This window comes from Protopterus annectens, chromosome 5.part0, assembly GCF_019279795.1.
Source record: "Protopterus annectens isolate FY-2018-M chromosome 5.part0, PAN1.0, whole genome shotgun sequence".
Classification (NCBI taxonomy): Eukaryota; Metazoa; Chordata; order Ceratodontiformes; family Protopteridae; genus Protopterus; species Protopterus annectens.
Genome location: NC_056735.1, coordinates 339,930,395 through 339,947,396, shown reverse-complemented (window position 1 = coordinate 339,947,396; position 17,002 = coordinate 339,930,395). Strand labels below are relative to the sequence as shown.

Here is a 17,002-nt window from a genome sequence, read left to right as displayed (position 1 = left end):
ACATGCAAGACAAGGCTTGGAAACCAAGGCTAAAGAGGTGTGTAAAACATAACAGGGTTTTGGTATTATTACAATATACTACAGACAGTCAGTGAAGTCAGTAATTTTGTTTAGACTGATATACAGAAAAGATTAAATATTCAGCATTCCAGACTATGACTTAGCTTTTGGACTGATATGCAAAAAGGGTCTTTTGCAGTACAGACACTCATGCCGGAATGCAGATTCAAATATTCATACTATTCAGGAGGAAAAGACTGCTTCAGTTGATATTATTCAGGAGTATCAGAATATACCTGCAGAAACTTTGGATATATTTAACCAGCACTCCCAGATTTCTACAGACTGTAAATGAAGACAGTATTTGGATATTAACAGCTAATAAAGCCTTATTAACCAAACTACAGCATTTGCAGAATTCATTACAAAAAGTACAAAGACTTGGCCAATAAAGGAGAGACTGGTAGCAGTTCAGCACAAATTTGGGTAATTAATAATAAAGACTTTCATTCCAGTTAGATCCAGTATACTACAGTCTTATCAATTCTTACACACACTATCAGCTATCCAGTGTTACACTCAGATATTCTTTGACTTTTTGAATACCAACTCCCAAGTACAATTCTTTAAAAATCATAGACAGTGACAGCTGCTCTTCCTCTTCTCCTAGATCACCTGGGTCTAATGAATGGGCCATGTTATCACCCATGATGTGTACTACGTGTTTTGTTTTCAGTGCCTTAACTTTTTTTATTTGCCTTTTCTTAATCATAGATGACCAAGACTTCTTAAGCAAACACTACATTTTCTCCCAATTAGTGGAGGGGGAATTAGGCTTCCTTTACACTGCTAATGAATGAACTGGAGCTCCCAATTCTAATGTTAAGCTCAGAACAGCACCATATGAGAAGTGCACTACTTGTATGCTATCCTATGTAACTATCTGGTAACTGAACTGCTCTGTATGTACTCCAAACTGAGCCTAGTATGTAGCTGCACTCAACAAGCTTTTTTGTATGTGCTCCACAGTGAACCTAGTCTGATGACCAGTACACGTACGTGGTAAAAACTTTTTTGTATGTGCTCCACAGTGAACCTAGTCTGATGACCAGTACACTTACATGGTAAAAACAGTTTAAATAAATACAATAAATTATTGATGTTTAAATTGTTTAAAGACTATGTTTTTACTAGCAGTGTCTCCTGTGTTATTTTATGGCAGTGGTGCACATCTGGCCCCGGGGCCAAGTCCGGCCCTCGACGCAACACCATCTGGCCTCCAGACATCAATTAAAATTTTTTTAAAAAAGTGAAAAAATGCTATGCTTTACACTCCAGTCATGCAAACTTTCCAGCATGTGCTTACTTACCTAATTAATTGACAGCAGTTGCACATACCTCTAATTTTAGCTGCAGAAGTAACTATTCTTTATTGTTTATAACTTATAGTCTGTAAACAGTAGTAATTTTCTGCAAGAGTTTGTGATAAGTCATGGCTGCAAGCCAGAATAAAGTTAAATGCAAAGTTGATGTAGAAAACAGGCAATTTCATGACTGCTGTCTTAAGTAAAAATGCCAGTCACCTGTATCTATTGTTAACTTGTAAAGACTTAATATGTTTTGAGGTGGCCCGCAGATGCATTAAGAATTTGTGTAGTGGCCCTTCCCACAAAAAGGATGTGCACTAGTGTTTTATGGCTTTTGTTTTATTAGGACTGTAATCAAAATTCACCCTAATGTAGTAATCACTCTGAACTCACAAACTTGGAATAAACAAAATGCAGTGGTTTTGCAACAGCAACTAGTTTACTAAAATAACAAGTTGGTTAGCACTTTTGTCCACATTGAGATCAACCAAGGGATTCATTCAGCAAGTATTTTGATTATTAGTTAGACTTTAACTCTTGCCACTTGCTGGTTTCGTGGGTTAATTAGGACTGTCCCCGGTATGCTTATTTTAAAAGTTTCCAAAAATTGCAATGCGACTTTCAAGTAGCTTTTACTTAAGCCTACTGTATGTGGCTTTGGCCAAGTTTGTAGTAATTCTGCAATGTTTTAAACAAGCTGTATTTTACTACATTATCATAGTTTTTGGACATCATCTTTACATTGTTCTCTGGCATGATCTCTTTCTTTCAGTATAATGGGCTAAGGTACACCTGGAGCATTTATTACCTGGTTTCTGACAGGAGTAACAGCTTTACATTGGGCATGGTATGTTTCTCTTTACAGTAATCTGTAGTAATATTTTCATTTACAATATGAGAAAGGAAACAAAAGAATGCAAACATGAAAAAGGGAATAGGACAGTTGATCAAGGACAATGTTATCAAAAGATGTTCCAGCTAGGTCATCGTGTTCAACTTAGTTAGGCTGAATATCACACTGGAAAACAAAGCCAGTTGGAAAACAAATAACATTCTTACCTTATGCAAAAATCAATGAATTCAGAGTTACAGGTGGAGTCTGTTTAGGGTAAAAGTTTGGATAGCATTAGACAAGGGGGTAAGGTAAGAGTTTGCGTAAGGGTTATAAAGATGCAACAGTGTTAAGTGCTGCATGGGTTATGTTTAATTATTACTATATTTCTCGTTATGCTGTCTGTATTTTTCACTGAATGTGCTTTTCGATAAATTTGTCTTTAATATGGGTGTTTGTACTCATGATGCAGTCAGTGATATGGCTGTTGATCAACTGTCCTACACCCAAGGAAAATATAACTGAAAACTAATAATCATAATTCAGTTTTTGAAAAGATAAACTTTCAGTAGTAATAAACATCATCAAAATATCACCTGGTAAACAGCAAATTATGCACTCAAAATTCTGTATATAAAAATTTTATTTAGAATTTCTGCTGTATTTTCAAGGAATTTACATAAGATTTACAATAAACTGTACTTTAGAATTCTACTGTAACATAAAGAGTAATGACCCAGCTAATTTAACAATTTTAAAAAGTGGGTTTCTTAAGCAGTGGTGAGTACTCTGTTAATACCGAAACCATGGCTGCCTAAAAAAGAAAAGAAAACATGAAAATTAAAACTTCAGCACAAGTCAATGTTTGTTGTCAACACAGTTGTTCTTAATACCAGCACAGAAGTTAAAGTATTTCTAATTCAAACAATATGACAAAACATTAAAGGAAAGTCTTCTACTAAAATAATTATTTCTAGGAATGTATGTCATCACAGAGATAGTCCTCTCACTAGATTCTGTTTTTAAAAATAATTTAAGAGTATATGCATTAGTCACCATATGATTTTCAGCATATCAGGGTACTCACGGTGTCTTTCAAAAGAACACAGATCCGGTATTTCAAACATGTTAGAAAGCAAAAATGTTACATGTGCATAAATGCATCTGAATGAATAATGTATGGATGCTCAGTACAGCTTTGGTTATACTCCTACCCTGCACCAGTCAGCTAAACCTCCAGCTGCCCCCTGCCATCAATCACCCTCCCCTCCTTAAAGACAAATTTGTTTCATCCATCCATTTTCCTGTAAACTAATTTATCCTCTAGCTTAGCCTATCATGGCAGTCAGCAGGTCAAAGGCAGTGAAACCCATTCTGGACAGGGTGACGGTCTATTATAGTAATCATACACTAACTCACTCATGCTCACGCAAACACACACTACAGACAATGTGGAGAATGACAATTCACCTACTGTAAATCTTACAGAGGAGGGAAAAAACCTAAGCACAGACTCAAGGAGGACATGCAGAGAATGCACTCCTGCCAAGAATCGACTCAGGAAACCCCTTGCTATAAGGTGACAATGTTGTTCATCATGCCATCCATCCCACTGAGCAAAACTCTTTCAATTAATTTGTTCCTTTCAAGCAGCAGTATGGAATGGGGAAGCCACTGCTATCATATGCAGATCTAAGAGGTCCTGTCTGTGGCATCTACTAACACAAAGTAGAGTTGTTCTTCAATAATCATACCTGCAACAATCAATAATCACACAAGTTCCACCTTCTGCAGGGTATGTTATTTGTCTTTCGGCTTTTCCCGGTAAGGGGTCACCACAGCGGAACTCCAGTCCGCTAATGATTGGCAGTAGATTTTTACAAAACGCCAAGGTGCCAGCTCGACGCCCAACCTTCAACGAAGGCACACCCATTTACGCACGCATGTCTTTCGAACGCTACCCAACCGCGGGGAGGACATGCAGACTCCACACAGAAGGCACTCCCAAGCCCAACTGAGAATCGAACGGGAGAACCTCTTGCTGTGAGGTAACAACACTACCGCCGTACCACCACGGCATGATAAAAATGCACCTATTAAAATCTGTAGCACTGTTGGTGTTCCATACAAATTATAGACAATCTCTACCAGGGATACTAACTGCAGTAGCATTACTGTGTCACAGTGGTTAAAGTCTCTATTGCTAAGCCCAAGAGACTGAGTTTCAATTCTGACCTGAAGGTGTTTGAATAGAATCTTTGTATTCTCTCTGTAACTACAATGGTCTTTTCTACTTTCTCAAGGATGTGGAAGCTTCTAAATTCATCACTTTTGTTAACAGAGTGTGTAAAGCATGTAACCTAATGACATGGGGGGTGTGCAGGGGCTTGTCTTACACATAAAATGTATTTTGTGCCTTTTTTGTTAATTTCTTTCTGAACAGCAAAACTCTGTAGATTTGTATTTCATGGGCTGTGCTTAAGTTTGGATGCATTAACTTGTTTGGATGGTCATAATACATCAGCGTTCTTCTCTTAACATCTTCATATGTTCAGTCTTTGTTGCATCCAGGTATTTTTATCTTTATTCACTGTATTTTGCTAAATCAGTTAATCCCACTGGGAAAGAGGGTCCTCAACCTAAGACACATGTCTTGGCTCCAAATATTTCCTCTGTGTCTCCATCTGGGCTAACAGCAAGTCAAAGCCAACATTTTTCTAGTTATTTTTGCTAAAAGTGTGATCCCCCTGTCTGTTGCCCACTGAGAGATGAGCTTTACCTTCCTCTGCAGACAGTATAAAATCATGCCTAACCCCCAGTTGTTCAGAAACGACATGATGGGCAGGTTATCTGAATAATGAGGAGATTCCACAGGAGCAGCTTTGTCTCTGAGGCCTTAAGGGTAAGGAGCACTGCTCTTAGCTTAAACTGGTAGATGTACAGCCCCTGGTCCATGGGAATCACATACCCTACACTGTGTGTGAGATAATGTGAGGTCCCCATTGTCCCCTGAAGACTCAAGATGTTGGTGGGGGCTAAGTCCAGCAAAAGGTATCCAACACCACCAAAACATCCATAGGCACATAGGGACTCTGGAGTGCCTGACATCACACAGCAGAATGCAACACTGTCGCTCTCAGGTGTGCAAACAGCACTACAAAGACTGTTACAACCACTGTGCCCATGTGAAGTAACAGAGTCCGTTCCTGCATTGCTCCATCACTCAGTCAGTAACACCAACACAATACAAAGGAGTGTGATCACCTCAACTACAAAGGTAGTCTGACCAGGAGTCAGATAGAACTTCCATCAGTTAATGATGACCCCCCCCCAGCAGACTAGGAAGCATCCACTGCAGAGATGTTTTTAGGAAGTATTTATAGGGCTACAAACAGCAGATCTTCCAGTTATAGGAAAACGTAGCTTCCCCTCTTCCAGTGATGATCACCATGACCAATACATCAGTAAAGACTCTAGTTGCTGAATAATACCCAAATGGCGAAAGTTTCTACTGGGCATAATGCCCACCAAGAGCAAACTGGAGGAATTTCCCATGTGGTCTTCAAATAGTGATCTGCCAAAAAGCATCCATCATGTACTGTAACATCATTCAGCAACCTACAGAAGCAAGGAAATGAGCCATTATTTGGTGACCAACAGAAACTGAAAGTATTAGAAGTAGGGGTTGAAGCTGCTGTGATCCGGAATGGGGCATAAATCATCTATCTTTTTAAGGATGAGCATTTCATGAGGTGGACTGGTGCATGAGAGAAGTTCTTTCTAAGAAGGGACAAAGTCTGCACAAAGTTACAGCAGGCAGCCCGGATGCCCACTCAGGAAGCTGTAGACACAAACTACCAGACTCTTAAGACTATTAATTTATTTTATTCATTTATTTACCCTTTGTTAACCATGTTAGTCTCACTAGGCTAGTATCCTCATTTCAGGTGAGACCCAATGTGGTGTTTGTATTACTATAGGAAATTTGCCCAGGGCACTGGGGAACTTCTACTCTTTCATAGGTGCCATGGGATCTTTTACATCCACCTGAGCTACCATCAACTTAAACCGATGGTGACTCAGTTTAATGTGTCATCTGAAAAATGGTACACTCATGAGTGCAGCACTCCCCCACCCCCTTATACTGAACTGCAGTGTCACCACTCTATCTGGTGTAGGAATAGAATCCATAGCCTAATCCACCAAAGGTGAATGTGCTACCTGTTATGTCACTGACACTGCTAGCCTCAAGGAGGTCCTTAAGTTTTGCCAGAGCTTTGTTTCAACAGACGAACTGGAACTTGAATAAGTCCAATCACTAGCAGAAAGCCCTATGCCCCAATGTACTACAGCAGTACACACACTTGAACAGAGCTTTAGTCTCCTTTTCAGGTAACAGTGAGGCAACTACAGTGTCTAGGACCTATGGGACCAGAAAAGACTAGTCAAAAGTAAGTAGAGATGTACCCACTCAGGTGGGGGCTTACAGACAATATCTGCCAAAGGAATTGGGACTGAAGATTAGTTCAAGCTGATCCATGAGAATAATCAAGACACTTAAAAGATGGGATCATTTGATGGAGAAGTGGAGGGAGAGGTGAACGCACTACCCTTGTCAATGAAAAAGTGTACCCTTAATCCACATACTCCTTATAGAAGCCCACATAAGAGGGTGTTCTGTGCCCTATCACCATGTACAGTTGAAAGGGGTTGGGACTCTGGATAGTATCATGCTACTGCGAATGTTTGACTATGTGCAGCCGGCATTACATTAACAGAACTAGCATGTGATCAAGGACTACTTAAAGGCAGTACACCGAGGCTGGCATCAACCCATAATCCTTAAGGGGCAATCCTGCATCCAAATCAAACTGTCATCAGACATAACACATTTTCAAGAATAATAAGTTTTGAGTTGCAGAGTCCTGGCCCCAGATGATGTTAGAGACCCCCTTCTACCAGAACCAGCCAGCCAGGGTGATCATGTGGGAGGGTGGAGGACAGAAGTCTTCTGCCCTGAGCTCTGTTGATCCATCAATGGAAGGTAAAAGATGCCACTCCCCAAAACAGGGATGGTCAATCTAATGAACTGGGAATTGGGCAGATCCAGTGCCCCAGGCAGACACCAGTAGAAGCTTCCCCAGGCAGACACCAGTAGAAGCTTGCCTCCCCAGTTTCCCCTCAAGTTCCATGAAAATACAGGACACACATGCACATGAACCCTCACTAGCTCAAAGCAAACTCAGAGAGGAACTGGTGGTTATGTGAAAAAGGGGCAACATCTTTTACCTCTAAGACGGCTACACCCTAACCTGAGTGTCTCTCTCCCTGGGGAAATATTATGGCCAGTACCACAGATTGCATTGTAGATCCTCCTACAGTCTCCTTATAAGGAGCTCTAAATGGTTTCTATAATGTTTTTTTAATGAAGGTGGGGTAAAGGCTTCTCCTTCCTGCATCCAAGATAGTCAAGACTGAACAACTGCTGACACCTGTGGCACCTAGTTGTACCCCACCCCAATACAATAAAGGCAGTGGTAGTGCCCATTTTAAAACTATGCACACACTGTTTTTACTAGACATGCAAATACAGACAACTTTACCAGTGGTGAAAAAGACTGTGACTCAAAGTAGCAAAAAAAAAAAAAAAAGGAGTTGAACTGGCAGTTTGCAGGCAAGAATACTTTTATATCTGGCTCATTAAAATCACAGTATGCATTGGTACTGATATAAGGACTTTCCAAAGAATGGGCTATTCTGAATTTTTGCCAGGTATTGATCTCTACAAAAAATAAACCAAACCACTGATCTATCAAGGAGGGTGGGTTAGATATGTACTGATGACCCCTCCCCCATCTCTTCCATATTATGAGTCCCAGATCTTGAGTACACTGGACTACTGAATGGGCTGGTGGGCCAGGGCTGTATTCTCAGATGAAGCCATGGATAGAATGGGAGATGGTGATATCTTAGTGATTCACTGTCACTTTCAGGTTATGTGAAGTCTCCATCTGTAAAATTAATAAGACGTCCGGAAGGTGTAGGTAGCAACTGGCAATAAAAAGTAGAAAGGAATCCAGTAGGGGCTAAGTGCAAACTGCAGGGGACCACAGGGGTGGAGGATCATTTCAGCAAGAGGCAGGACATGATACAGATAGAAGCACAAGTAGAGAATGCATAAAGGATGGCAGCAGCAGCAGAAGATACAGCCAGTCCAGCCGACCCAAAGTGCTGTCAGCAGGAGCAGAAACCAAAAAGGCATGAGCCAAGAAGAAGGAAGGTGAGCTCAGGATTATAAGGACACCTAACATAGGAGAAAAGAGACACATGCAGTGAGGGAACAGGTGGGCATTCAAGTCAAGAGAAAACAAGAAATGCAGTATGTTTATGTACAAACAGGAAAACCTATTATGAGGAATTAGAAGTTATGTACTCACCATAACGTTCCATCTGAGTAGGTGTATTCATTTGTCTGCAACCTGTGGGTTATGGATCCGATATCGGATCCGAACCGGCATGGTTTACCAGCTATGGATCCAAGCTCTCAGCTCCTCCCCTCACCCATAATGCCCTGCTCTCCCCTCATGACCTCAGATCGAGTTTGCCAACAGCAAGAACACCCTGAAAAGGGTAAAACATCATATGCAGGAAACTGAAAGGCTAGGGGGATAGGAGGGCGGGATGGTTGCAGACAAATGAATACACCTACTCAGATGGAACGTTATGGTGAGTACATAACTTCTAAATCTGAAGTAGGAGATTCATTTGTCTGCAACCTGTGGGACAGAGTCCCCAGCTACCTGAATCTTGGGCGGCCATCATGGAAGGATATTCCGAGCACCTGAGCCAAAGGATGCTCTACCCCTAGATGTAAGATCCAACTTGTAGTGGGAAATAAAAGTATGAGATGAAGCCCACGTGGCTGCTGCACAAATATCATCTAGAGGAATCCTGGCCTTAAAGGCTGCCGAGGTAGAGACTGACCGGGTTGAATGGGCATGTACACCCTCCGGTGCGGATCTTCCCGAAGCTTGATAAGCCAATAAGATACATTGTGAAATCCAGCGAAATAATGTGACTTTAGAAATTGGTTTGCCCAAATTAAATTTAGCAAAGGAAATGAACAACTGGTCGGATTGCCTATGACCAGCCGTCCTGTTTAGATAAAATCTAAGTTGCCTGTGAACATCTAAGGAATGAAGCTTGTATTCACCTTTGTTTTCATATTTCGGAAAGAAGACAGGGAGGTTAATGGATTGATTAATGTTTGCTTCAGAAGCTACTTTAGGAAGAAAGGACGGGTTGGTCCTGAGGTAAACACGGTCCGGATGAAAGACTAAGTAAGGAGGTTTAGCTGATAATGCTTGAAGCTCTGAGACTCTCTTGGCTGAAGTAATGGCTACTAAGAAGGCGGTCTTGAAAGATAAGAATTTCAGATCTACCGTAGCCGCTGGTTCGAAGGGGGGGGGGGCGGTCAAGGCCTGGAGAACTAAGGAAAGGTCCCAAGGAGGAACCGCTTGCTTTACCGGGGCCTGAGAAGAAAAGTACCTTTAAGGAAAATCTTACATAACTTGGCCGACATCAGTGGATTGGAGTCATGACCAATGTGATAATGAGAAATTGCCGCAAGTTGTACTTTGACAGTGGAACTGCTGGCACCATCATTAAAAAGAGTGGTTAAAAAATCAAGCACCAAAGGGAGAGGAACTGTGAAGGGTTTAGGCCTTGCCGCTCCGCCCACAAAGAGAACCGTTTCCACTTGCTGCGGTAGACTTTCCTAGTGGATGGCTTATGAGCTGCCACCAGGATGGCCTTAACAGGGGACGAAATACCGGGAGTCCTGATCAAGAGTGGAACTGGAGCAGCCAAGCGGTCAGCTTCAGGTTGTCCAGGTTCGGAGGAGATAAGTGGGATGGATGAGATATCAGATCCATAATGGGATCTAGAATCCAAGGAGGATTCACTGAGTGAGACCTTAGGAAGGGGAACCAGATCTGTCGAGGCCAAAATGGAGCAATGAGAATCATTCTGCACCCCAACCGAGAGGCTTTCTGAAGAACTTGGAGCATCAGAGGCAAGGGGGGGATAAGCATAAAGAAGACCGGGTGGCCAAGCATGCACCAGAGCGTCTCTTGGGGAACCTCCGGGAGGAGGTATCAGAGCGAAAAAACTGTCGCACTTGGTGTTTGAGGGAGAGGCAAAAAGATCGCAACAAGGAGTTCCCCACCGTGCGAAAATGTGTTCCGCTACCTGAGTATTGAGAGACCACTCGTAAGGGGTGAGAATGGTGCGACTGAGTTTGTCCACCAGGATGTTGGACCGACCCGGAATATGCGTTGCTATGAGAAAGCGGTTGGTGGAGATTGCCCATTCCCACACTCTCATGGCTTCTCGACAAAGCGGGTAAGACCTGGTTCCTCCTTGCTTGTTGATATACCAAACAAACGACATGTTGTCCGATTGAATCGCAATTGTTCCCAAGGGAAGAAAGGCCTGAAGTGCTAGCAACGCTAAGAGCACTGCTCTCATCTCTAGAACGTTGATATGCAGTAAGGTCTCTGAATCGTTCCACGTGCCTTGGACAGTCCGGCCTGCAAAATGCCCCCCCCACCCGAGGCGGGAGGCGTCCGTGGTCACCGTGGCGAGAGGGGGAGAAGCACAAAATGGGCGGCCTCCGTGGAGATCTGGAGAGTGTAGCCACCACAGGAGGGACCGCTTGCAAGCCTTGCTGATCGCAATGGGATGATGCATAGGAAGAGCAAGATACGACCACTGAACTAGGAGTGTCCATTGAAGGATGCGCATATTGAACCTGGCGAGAGGAAGAAGCGCTATTGCTGCAGCCATGGACCCTAGGGCCCTCAGGACCAACTCCGCCGGAACTGAGCTTGATTGGAGAATGGCCCGCACCTGGAATTGCAGATTTTGAACTCTGTCCGCAGTGAGGAAGGCTTTTAATCTCCTTGTGTCTAACCTGGCACCTATAAAATCTATGAGCTGCGTGGGTGCTAGGTTGGATTTTTTTGTGTTTATTGTGATGCCCAGACGGGGAGCAAGATGGAGAAAGGAGTCTCGCCAATAGTAGTAGATGCCTTGTTGGGGTGGTGAGAAGTCACTCGTCCAGGTACGGAAAGACCTGTACCTCCTGAAGCCTCAGGTGGGCCGCTACCACTGCTAATACTTTGGTGAACACCCTGGGGGCTGTGGTGAGACCAAAGGGAAGGACCCGATATTGGTGGTGCCTGGCTCCCAGCGAAGCGGAGAAACCTCCTGGAGCGCCTGTCCATTAGAATGTGGTAGTACGCATCCTTAAGGTCTATGGAGCACATCCAGTGATTTTCTCCCAGAAGGGGGAGAATAGACTGCAACGTGACCATTCGGAACTTCTCCTTGGGAACTGCCAGGTTCAAGAGTGAAAGGTCTAAAATTGGTCTTAGATCCCCGTCTTTTTGGCACTAAAAGAACCTGGAGTAGAACCCTGATCCGATCTGGTCTGGGGGGACGGGCTGGATGGCTCTTTTCTTTAGCAGATGGCCAATTTCTGCCAAAGCGGCCTCCCACTGACCGGGTGGAACGTCGAGGAGGGACTTCAATTTTGGCAAGTGAAGAAAGGGTATACGGTATCCTCTGGATATGATCTGGAGGACCCAGCGGTCTGATGTTATGGACTCCCATGCCGCTAGGTGCTCGGAACGTCCCCGACTGCCTCCAGAGTGGAGCAGCCGGGCAACCCTCAGGGCTGCTGCGGGCTGTTCAGAGAAGGTTCTCTGGACCCGAAGTTCCTGGGAGCCCCTCTGCCCCTAGGGCGGCGTCCTCCCTGTCCTCCTCTGCCACGGAAGGACTGGTTGTCCGGAGCAGGCTGAGATTGCTGCGACTTCCGGAACCACATCTTCTTCTGTCCCTTTTGGTTCCTAGAATAGGGCCTCTGGGGTGCAGAGAAGTGGATTCCGACGGCAGACAGCGTCTTCCCGTCCTTCTTGCTCTGGGTCAAAGTGTCGCGAACAGTTTTGCCAAAGACGGCAGAACCACCGAAGGCGTTCGAATGACGCCTTGAAGGGCTCTGAGAAATCGCAATGACGGAGCCAGGCCTGAAGTCTAGTAACTAGGCCTGCCCCTGCGGCTCTAGCGGCACCTTCCGTAGCATGGGACAGTAGCCGCATAGAGGTATTGGTGACGGACCTAAGAGTGGCCATGCGGGTGGAGTGCAGCACTTTGTCCTCCTCCGACATGGACTCTGGGGGGGATGCAGCGTATTCTTTAATAAGATCGCGCTGCATCCTAATCACGTGTGCCAGGTAGTTCAGCGCCCTCACAGAGTGGGTCGCTGAACTAAACATCCGCTTCCCTAAGCGGTCCATCATCCGAGATTCCTTGCTCGGGGGATGGACTGAGGGACTCTCCTGAGCAAGTTCCCTCTTGGTGGCCGCCGCCGTCAACATGGCATCTACCGGAGGCCCCTTACTCCAATGGGCACGGTCAGCCAGGGGACTGAGAATACAGTCGGGCCTTTTAGGGATTGGCTCCACGGTGTCCGGTTCCTTCCACGCCCTGGTGGTAATGAGGTCCACCAGGGGGTCGGCAGGAGGGGACACCCAAGAGGTAGACGGGCCCGCTTCAAATGCCTCCAAGAACACGGACTCGTCCGAGGAAGACTTGGGGGCCGACCACCCCCCCCTTATGCGGAGCATTTCCATGATGTCTCCAAATGAGACATCCTCGGGGGGTGACCGTGGGGAGCCTTCCCCTTCCTCCAAATCCATGTCTTCTGTGAGAGACTCGGGGGAGTCAATGTGCCTCCTTTTGCACGTATTTGCGGGAACATCCTCCGGGGGCTGTCAGAGGACTCCTGCAAACAGTAACCTGTTCCAGGGGAACAGCTTGGGGCAAAGGCGGGCTGTCCCAAGGGCCGGACGGTGGAAGCCTAACCCAGTGCAGAGGGAGCGGGACGGAGCCAAGCAAGTGCCGGGGTCCGGAGACCCTCAACAGGGCCCTCTCCACTACATCAAAAGCCGAAGGAGCCGACCTCGACCAAAGGATCCGACAATCGGCTCCCCTCGGATCCGAGTGGATCGGAGCCGGCGCGCTCGGATGCGAAGGACAGTGCGCTCCGACACAGACGGCGCGAAGGAGCACTGATCCCCGGATCCGGGCTCGGATCCAGGCTCCGAGAGGTCAGATCCAAGCACTTCGAGGGCAGGGTCGGATCCAAAGTACCAAGTACTATCGGGCCGACCCACCCCGGCTCAGCTGCTCGGCTCCAACTGCTCCGAACCCAGGTAGCGGGTCGGAGAAGGAGCAATTGGCTTGAAAAAAGGGGTCGAGCTCCCCAGAGGGGAGGCAAGAGCACTCCCATCTGCATCTGGGCCTGGATGAACCTTCTCATCATCCGGTCCAGATCAGCGTCTGACAGGCTATAAGTTGATCTCGATGAGGCTACCGAGGTTGGCCTTGAGTGCCTCCTCGATAGCCTCGACGGAGATCGGGTCTCCTCCTCCTCAGGTCCCGGTGAAAAACACACAGGAGACCGGAGCCGAGGAGGGGGAGAGCCAACAGACAAGGAGGCCGGAGGAGAAGCCCGCTTGGCTGGCGGGGCCGAAACAGAGGTCTCGGCCCGCCGCTTATGGTGCTTCTCCCTCCGGTCCTTCTTTCTAGCTTCCCTCTCCTCCGAACCACTACAGGGAGGTTGAGTCCCAGGAGGAGGAGGGGGAGCCGGAGAGGAGACAACCGCAGAAACGGTTTACTCCCGAAGGAGCGGAGGCTGGAGCCGAGTCCGGTGGCAAAAGACCCGCCAAGACAAGCTTGGACCTCCGCTCCTTCAATGCCCTGGGGTTGAACCCTGCACAAATGGAACATCCAGAAGTGAGGTGTTCAACCCCAAGGCATCTAACACACCGAGTGTGGCCATCAGCCGGGGAAAGCTTATGGCCACACTCGGAGCACTTGGAGAACACAGCTTTGGGTTGTTCAGACATCCCAAATACCAAAAGGTTACTTAACTAAAGTTAAAGTAAAGTAACTAAACCACACACAGGCCCCAAACACACACTACGCTACCAGCGAGGGGAGGGATAAGAAAAATAAATTTTAAAACACTAAAAGTATAAGTAAGAAAAAGGGAAACCTAAACTTCCACACAACTTTCCCACAAAAATTCAAAAATTAGCACTTTAAACACTGAAAAAACTGCACTTAGCTGAAGTGCTTAGGAACACAAATCTGGTCACCAGCGTGGCAAACGAGATCTGAGGTCATGAGGGGAGAGCAGGGCATTATGGGTGAGGGGAGGAGCTGAGAGCTTGGATCCATAGCTGGTAAACCATGCCGGTTCGGATCCGATATCGGATCCATAACCCACAGGTTGCAGACAAATGAATCTCCTACTTCGGATGCTTTATGTGGGAGCAGTGGGTGCACTGACTGTGCAAGTAGTGAGCAGAAACTGGGACTCAAAGTGGCTTATAAGAGATACAGCAGGATAAGAGAAAGAACATATAAGGGCCACAAACAAGATGATAAAAAAACAGCAGATGGGGGAGGAGTTAGTACAGGGACTGCATAAATGGTAGACTATGCTCATCAACCCATTTGTGGGACTGCATCTTATTCAAGCTGTAAAATATGTTTTTTGACACTAAAGGCCGTTAAAACAAGCACTACATGAAGAAAAGAAGTATACAGTGGGACAAAAAGGTACAATGTGCAAAGTAGGGTATAGGAAAGAATAAAGAGTGCACCCATGCCTTAAAATGTATATATCTGTAACCATTTTTTAAGGTTGTTTTTTTAATCCTTCTTATGTCAATCTCTCTAAGTTACTTAATCAGTTCATTCTTTATCCTAGGCAAGAGCATTATGGACTATTTTTCCCTTTGGCGAGAGCCAGATGAAATGGAAATGTAAGCTGTCATCCTTGCAGCACGGATCAGATTTTGTGTGTATACATCAAATTGTCCCCATGCTTCTTGAAGTCTACTGTACAATATGGGCCTGTGTGTGGTAATGCATGTCCATACGTGTGTGTATGATAAAACCGAAGAGATTGTGTCAGGCATGTGTTCCCCTCCCCAAGGACTGGAAATCAGGTTCTACCTCTTCTGTGGTACTTCAATCCTCATCTTCAAAATCTCAACCAACAGTTGAGGGGTAATAAAGGCTATAATCCATTCTGCCACCTCCCCAAGCTGCTCTTCCTTTTTCTAAGCATCATTTCCACCCTAAAGCATACTCAGATCTTGTATCCACTACTAAACCATCTCTTGTCATCCCTTACTTTATAACAGTGTACAGTGCCATATTAATCAAGAGTCATTCTGTTACTTTTATTGTTTTTCTGTTCCATAACTTCATCCATACGAAACCCTTATTCTTTTATACTCATTCCATATTGTTTATACACTGTTTATACACCTGGCCTCTTCCAGCTTATTTGTGGCCCTGCTCGATCAATCACATCTTCCTCCACTCTCACCAGCATCCTAATAAGAAGTGCGCCCTCAACAAATACCCACTTTCTTTACTACTGCCACCTTATGGTCAATAAAACACTGTAAACACAAATGGCACTCAGTATTACATATCATATTTTCTCACTTTTAATGTCTTTTCATTTTCCTACTCATATGCATTCAGTGTAACATATTCCATTCTTTCAGATAATTTATTCTTTGTGAATTTCACTTTCTATTCATTTCTCACCAACCTTAATGAAATCTCATTTGTCTTTATATAAACCTAATCATCTAACTCACTATCTTCCCTTATTACAACTGGCTTTTGTGATTATCCTCACAAATGTATGTACCAAGATGCCCCAGTTATAACTTGCATCATTAGTATCAACAAGCAACTTACAACTTTTTCCAAATTTAAAGTTATTACACATATTACTGCCAAGTAAAAAAAATAAATAATTTAATTTTCACCATTTCAGAGAAAAGTTTTAAAAAAATCTTTTTTAGTTATTCAACCATTTCAGTCTAAAAAATAACATACCGTTATCACTCAATCAAATGTGAAGGACAGGGTGAAGAAGGAATGTCGCCACTCCCACCCGGGTTGAAGTATGGGTGTCGCCACTGCCACCCAGGGCGAAGGAGGAGGTGATACCATTGCTACTCAGGGTGAAGGATGACAGCCACCACTGCCACCCAGAGTGAAGGTGAAGTGATACCACTGCCACCCAGGGTGAAGGAGGAGGTGATACCACTGCCACCCAGGGTGAAGGATGAGTGGCACCACTGCCACCCAGGGTGAAGGATGAGTGCCACCACTGCCACCTAGGGTGAAGGAGGAGGTGATACCATTGCCACCCAGTGTGAAGGATGACAGCCACCACTGCCACCCAGGGTGAAGGTGAAGTGATACCACTGCCACACAGGGTGAAGGAGGAGGTGATACCATTGCCACACAGGGTGAAGGATGACAGCCACCACTGCCACCCAGGGTGAAGGTGAAGTGATATCACTGCCACCCAGGGTGAAGGAGGAGATGATACCACTGCCACCCAGGATAAAGGATGAGTGGCACCACTGCCACCCATGATGAAGGATGAGTGGCACCACTGCCACCCAGGGTGAAGGATTAGTGCCACCACTGCCACCCAGGACAAAGGATGAGGTGATACCACTGCCACCCAGGGTGAAAGATGAGTTAATACCTTTACCACCCAGGGTGAAGGATGAAGTGATATCACTGCCACCCAGGGTGAAAGCTGAGATCAAAGAAAGATCAAATATTATAGAGTAAGGAAGCTGATGAAGGGGTTGGGGCTAAGTCTCTTTGACCACTGATAAAGCAAATGTGG

General features: G+C 45.2%; 1 protein-coding gene across 1 annotated transcript in view; it reads right to left on the bottom strand.

The window, feature by feature from the left end:
• Positions 1 to 2,824: 2,824 nt before the first annotated feature.
• Positions 2,825 to 17,002, bottom strand: part of LOC122802616 (ornithine transcarbamylase, mitochondrial-like) — a 426,405-nt gene continuing 412,227 nt past the window's right edge. Inside the window, exon 10 of the mRNA XM_044072307.1 lies at positions 2,825 to 3,013. Within this exon, the coding sequence (XP_043928242.1) occupies positions 2,954 to 3,013 (60 nt within the window). The 3' untranslated portion in view covers positions 2,825 to 2,953. The remainder of the gene's footprint in view (positions 3,014 to 17,002) is intronic.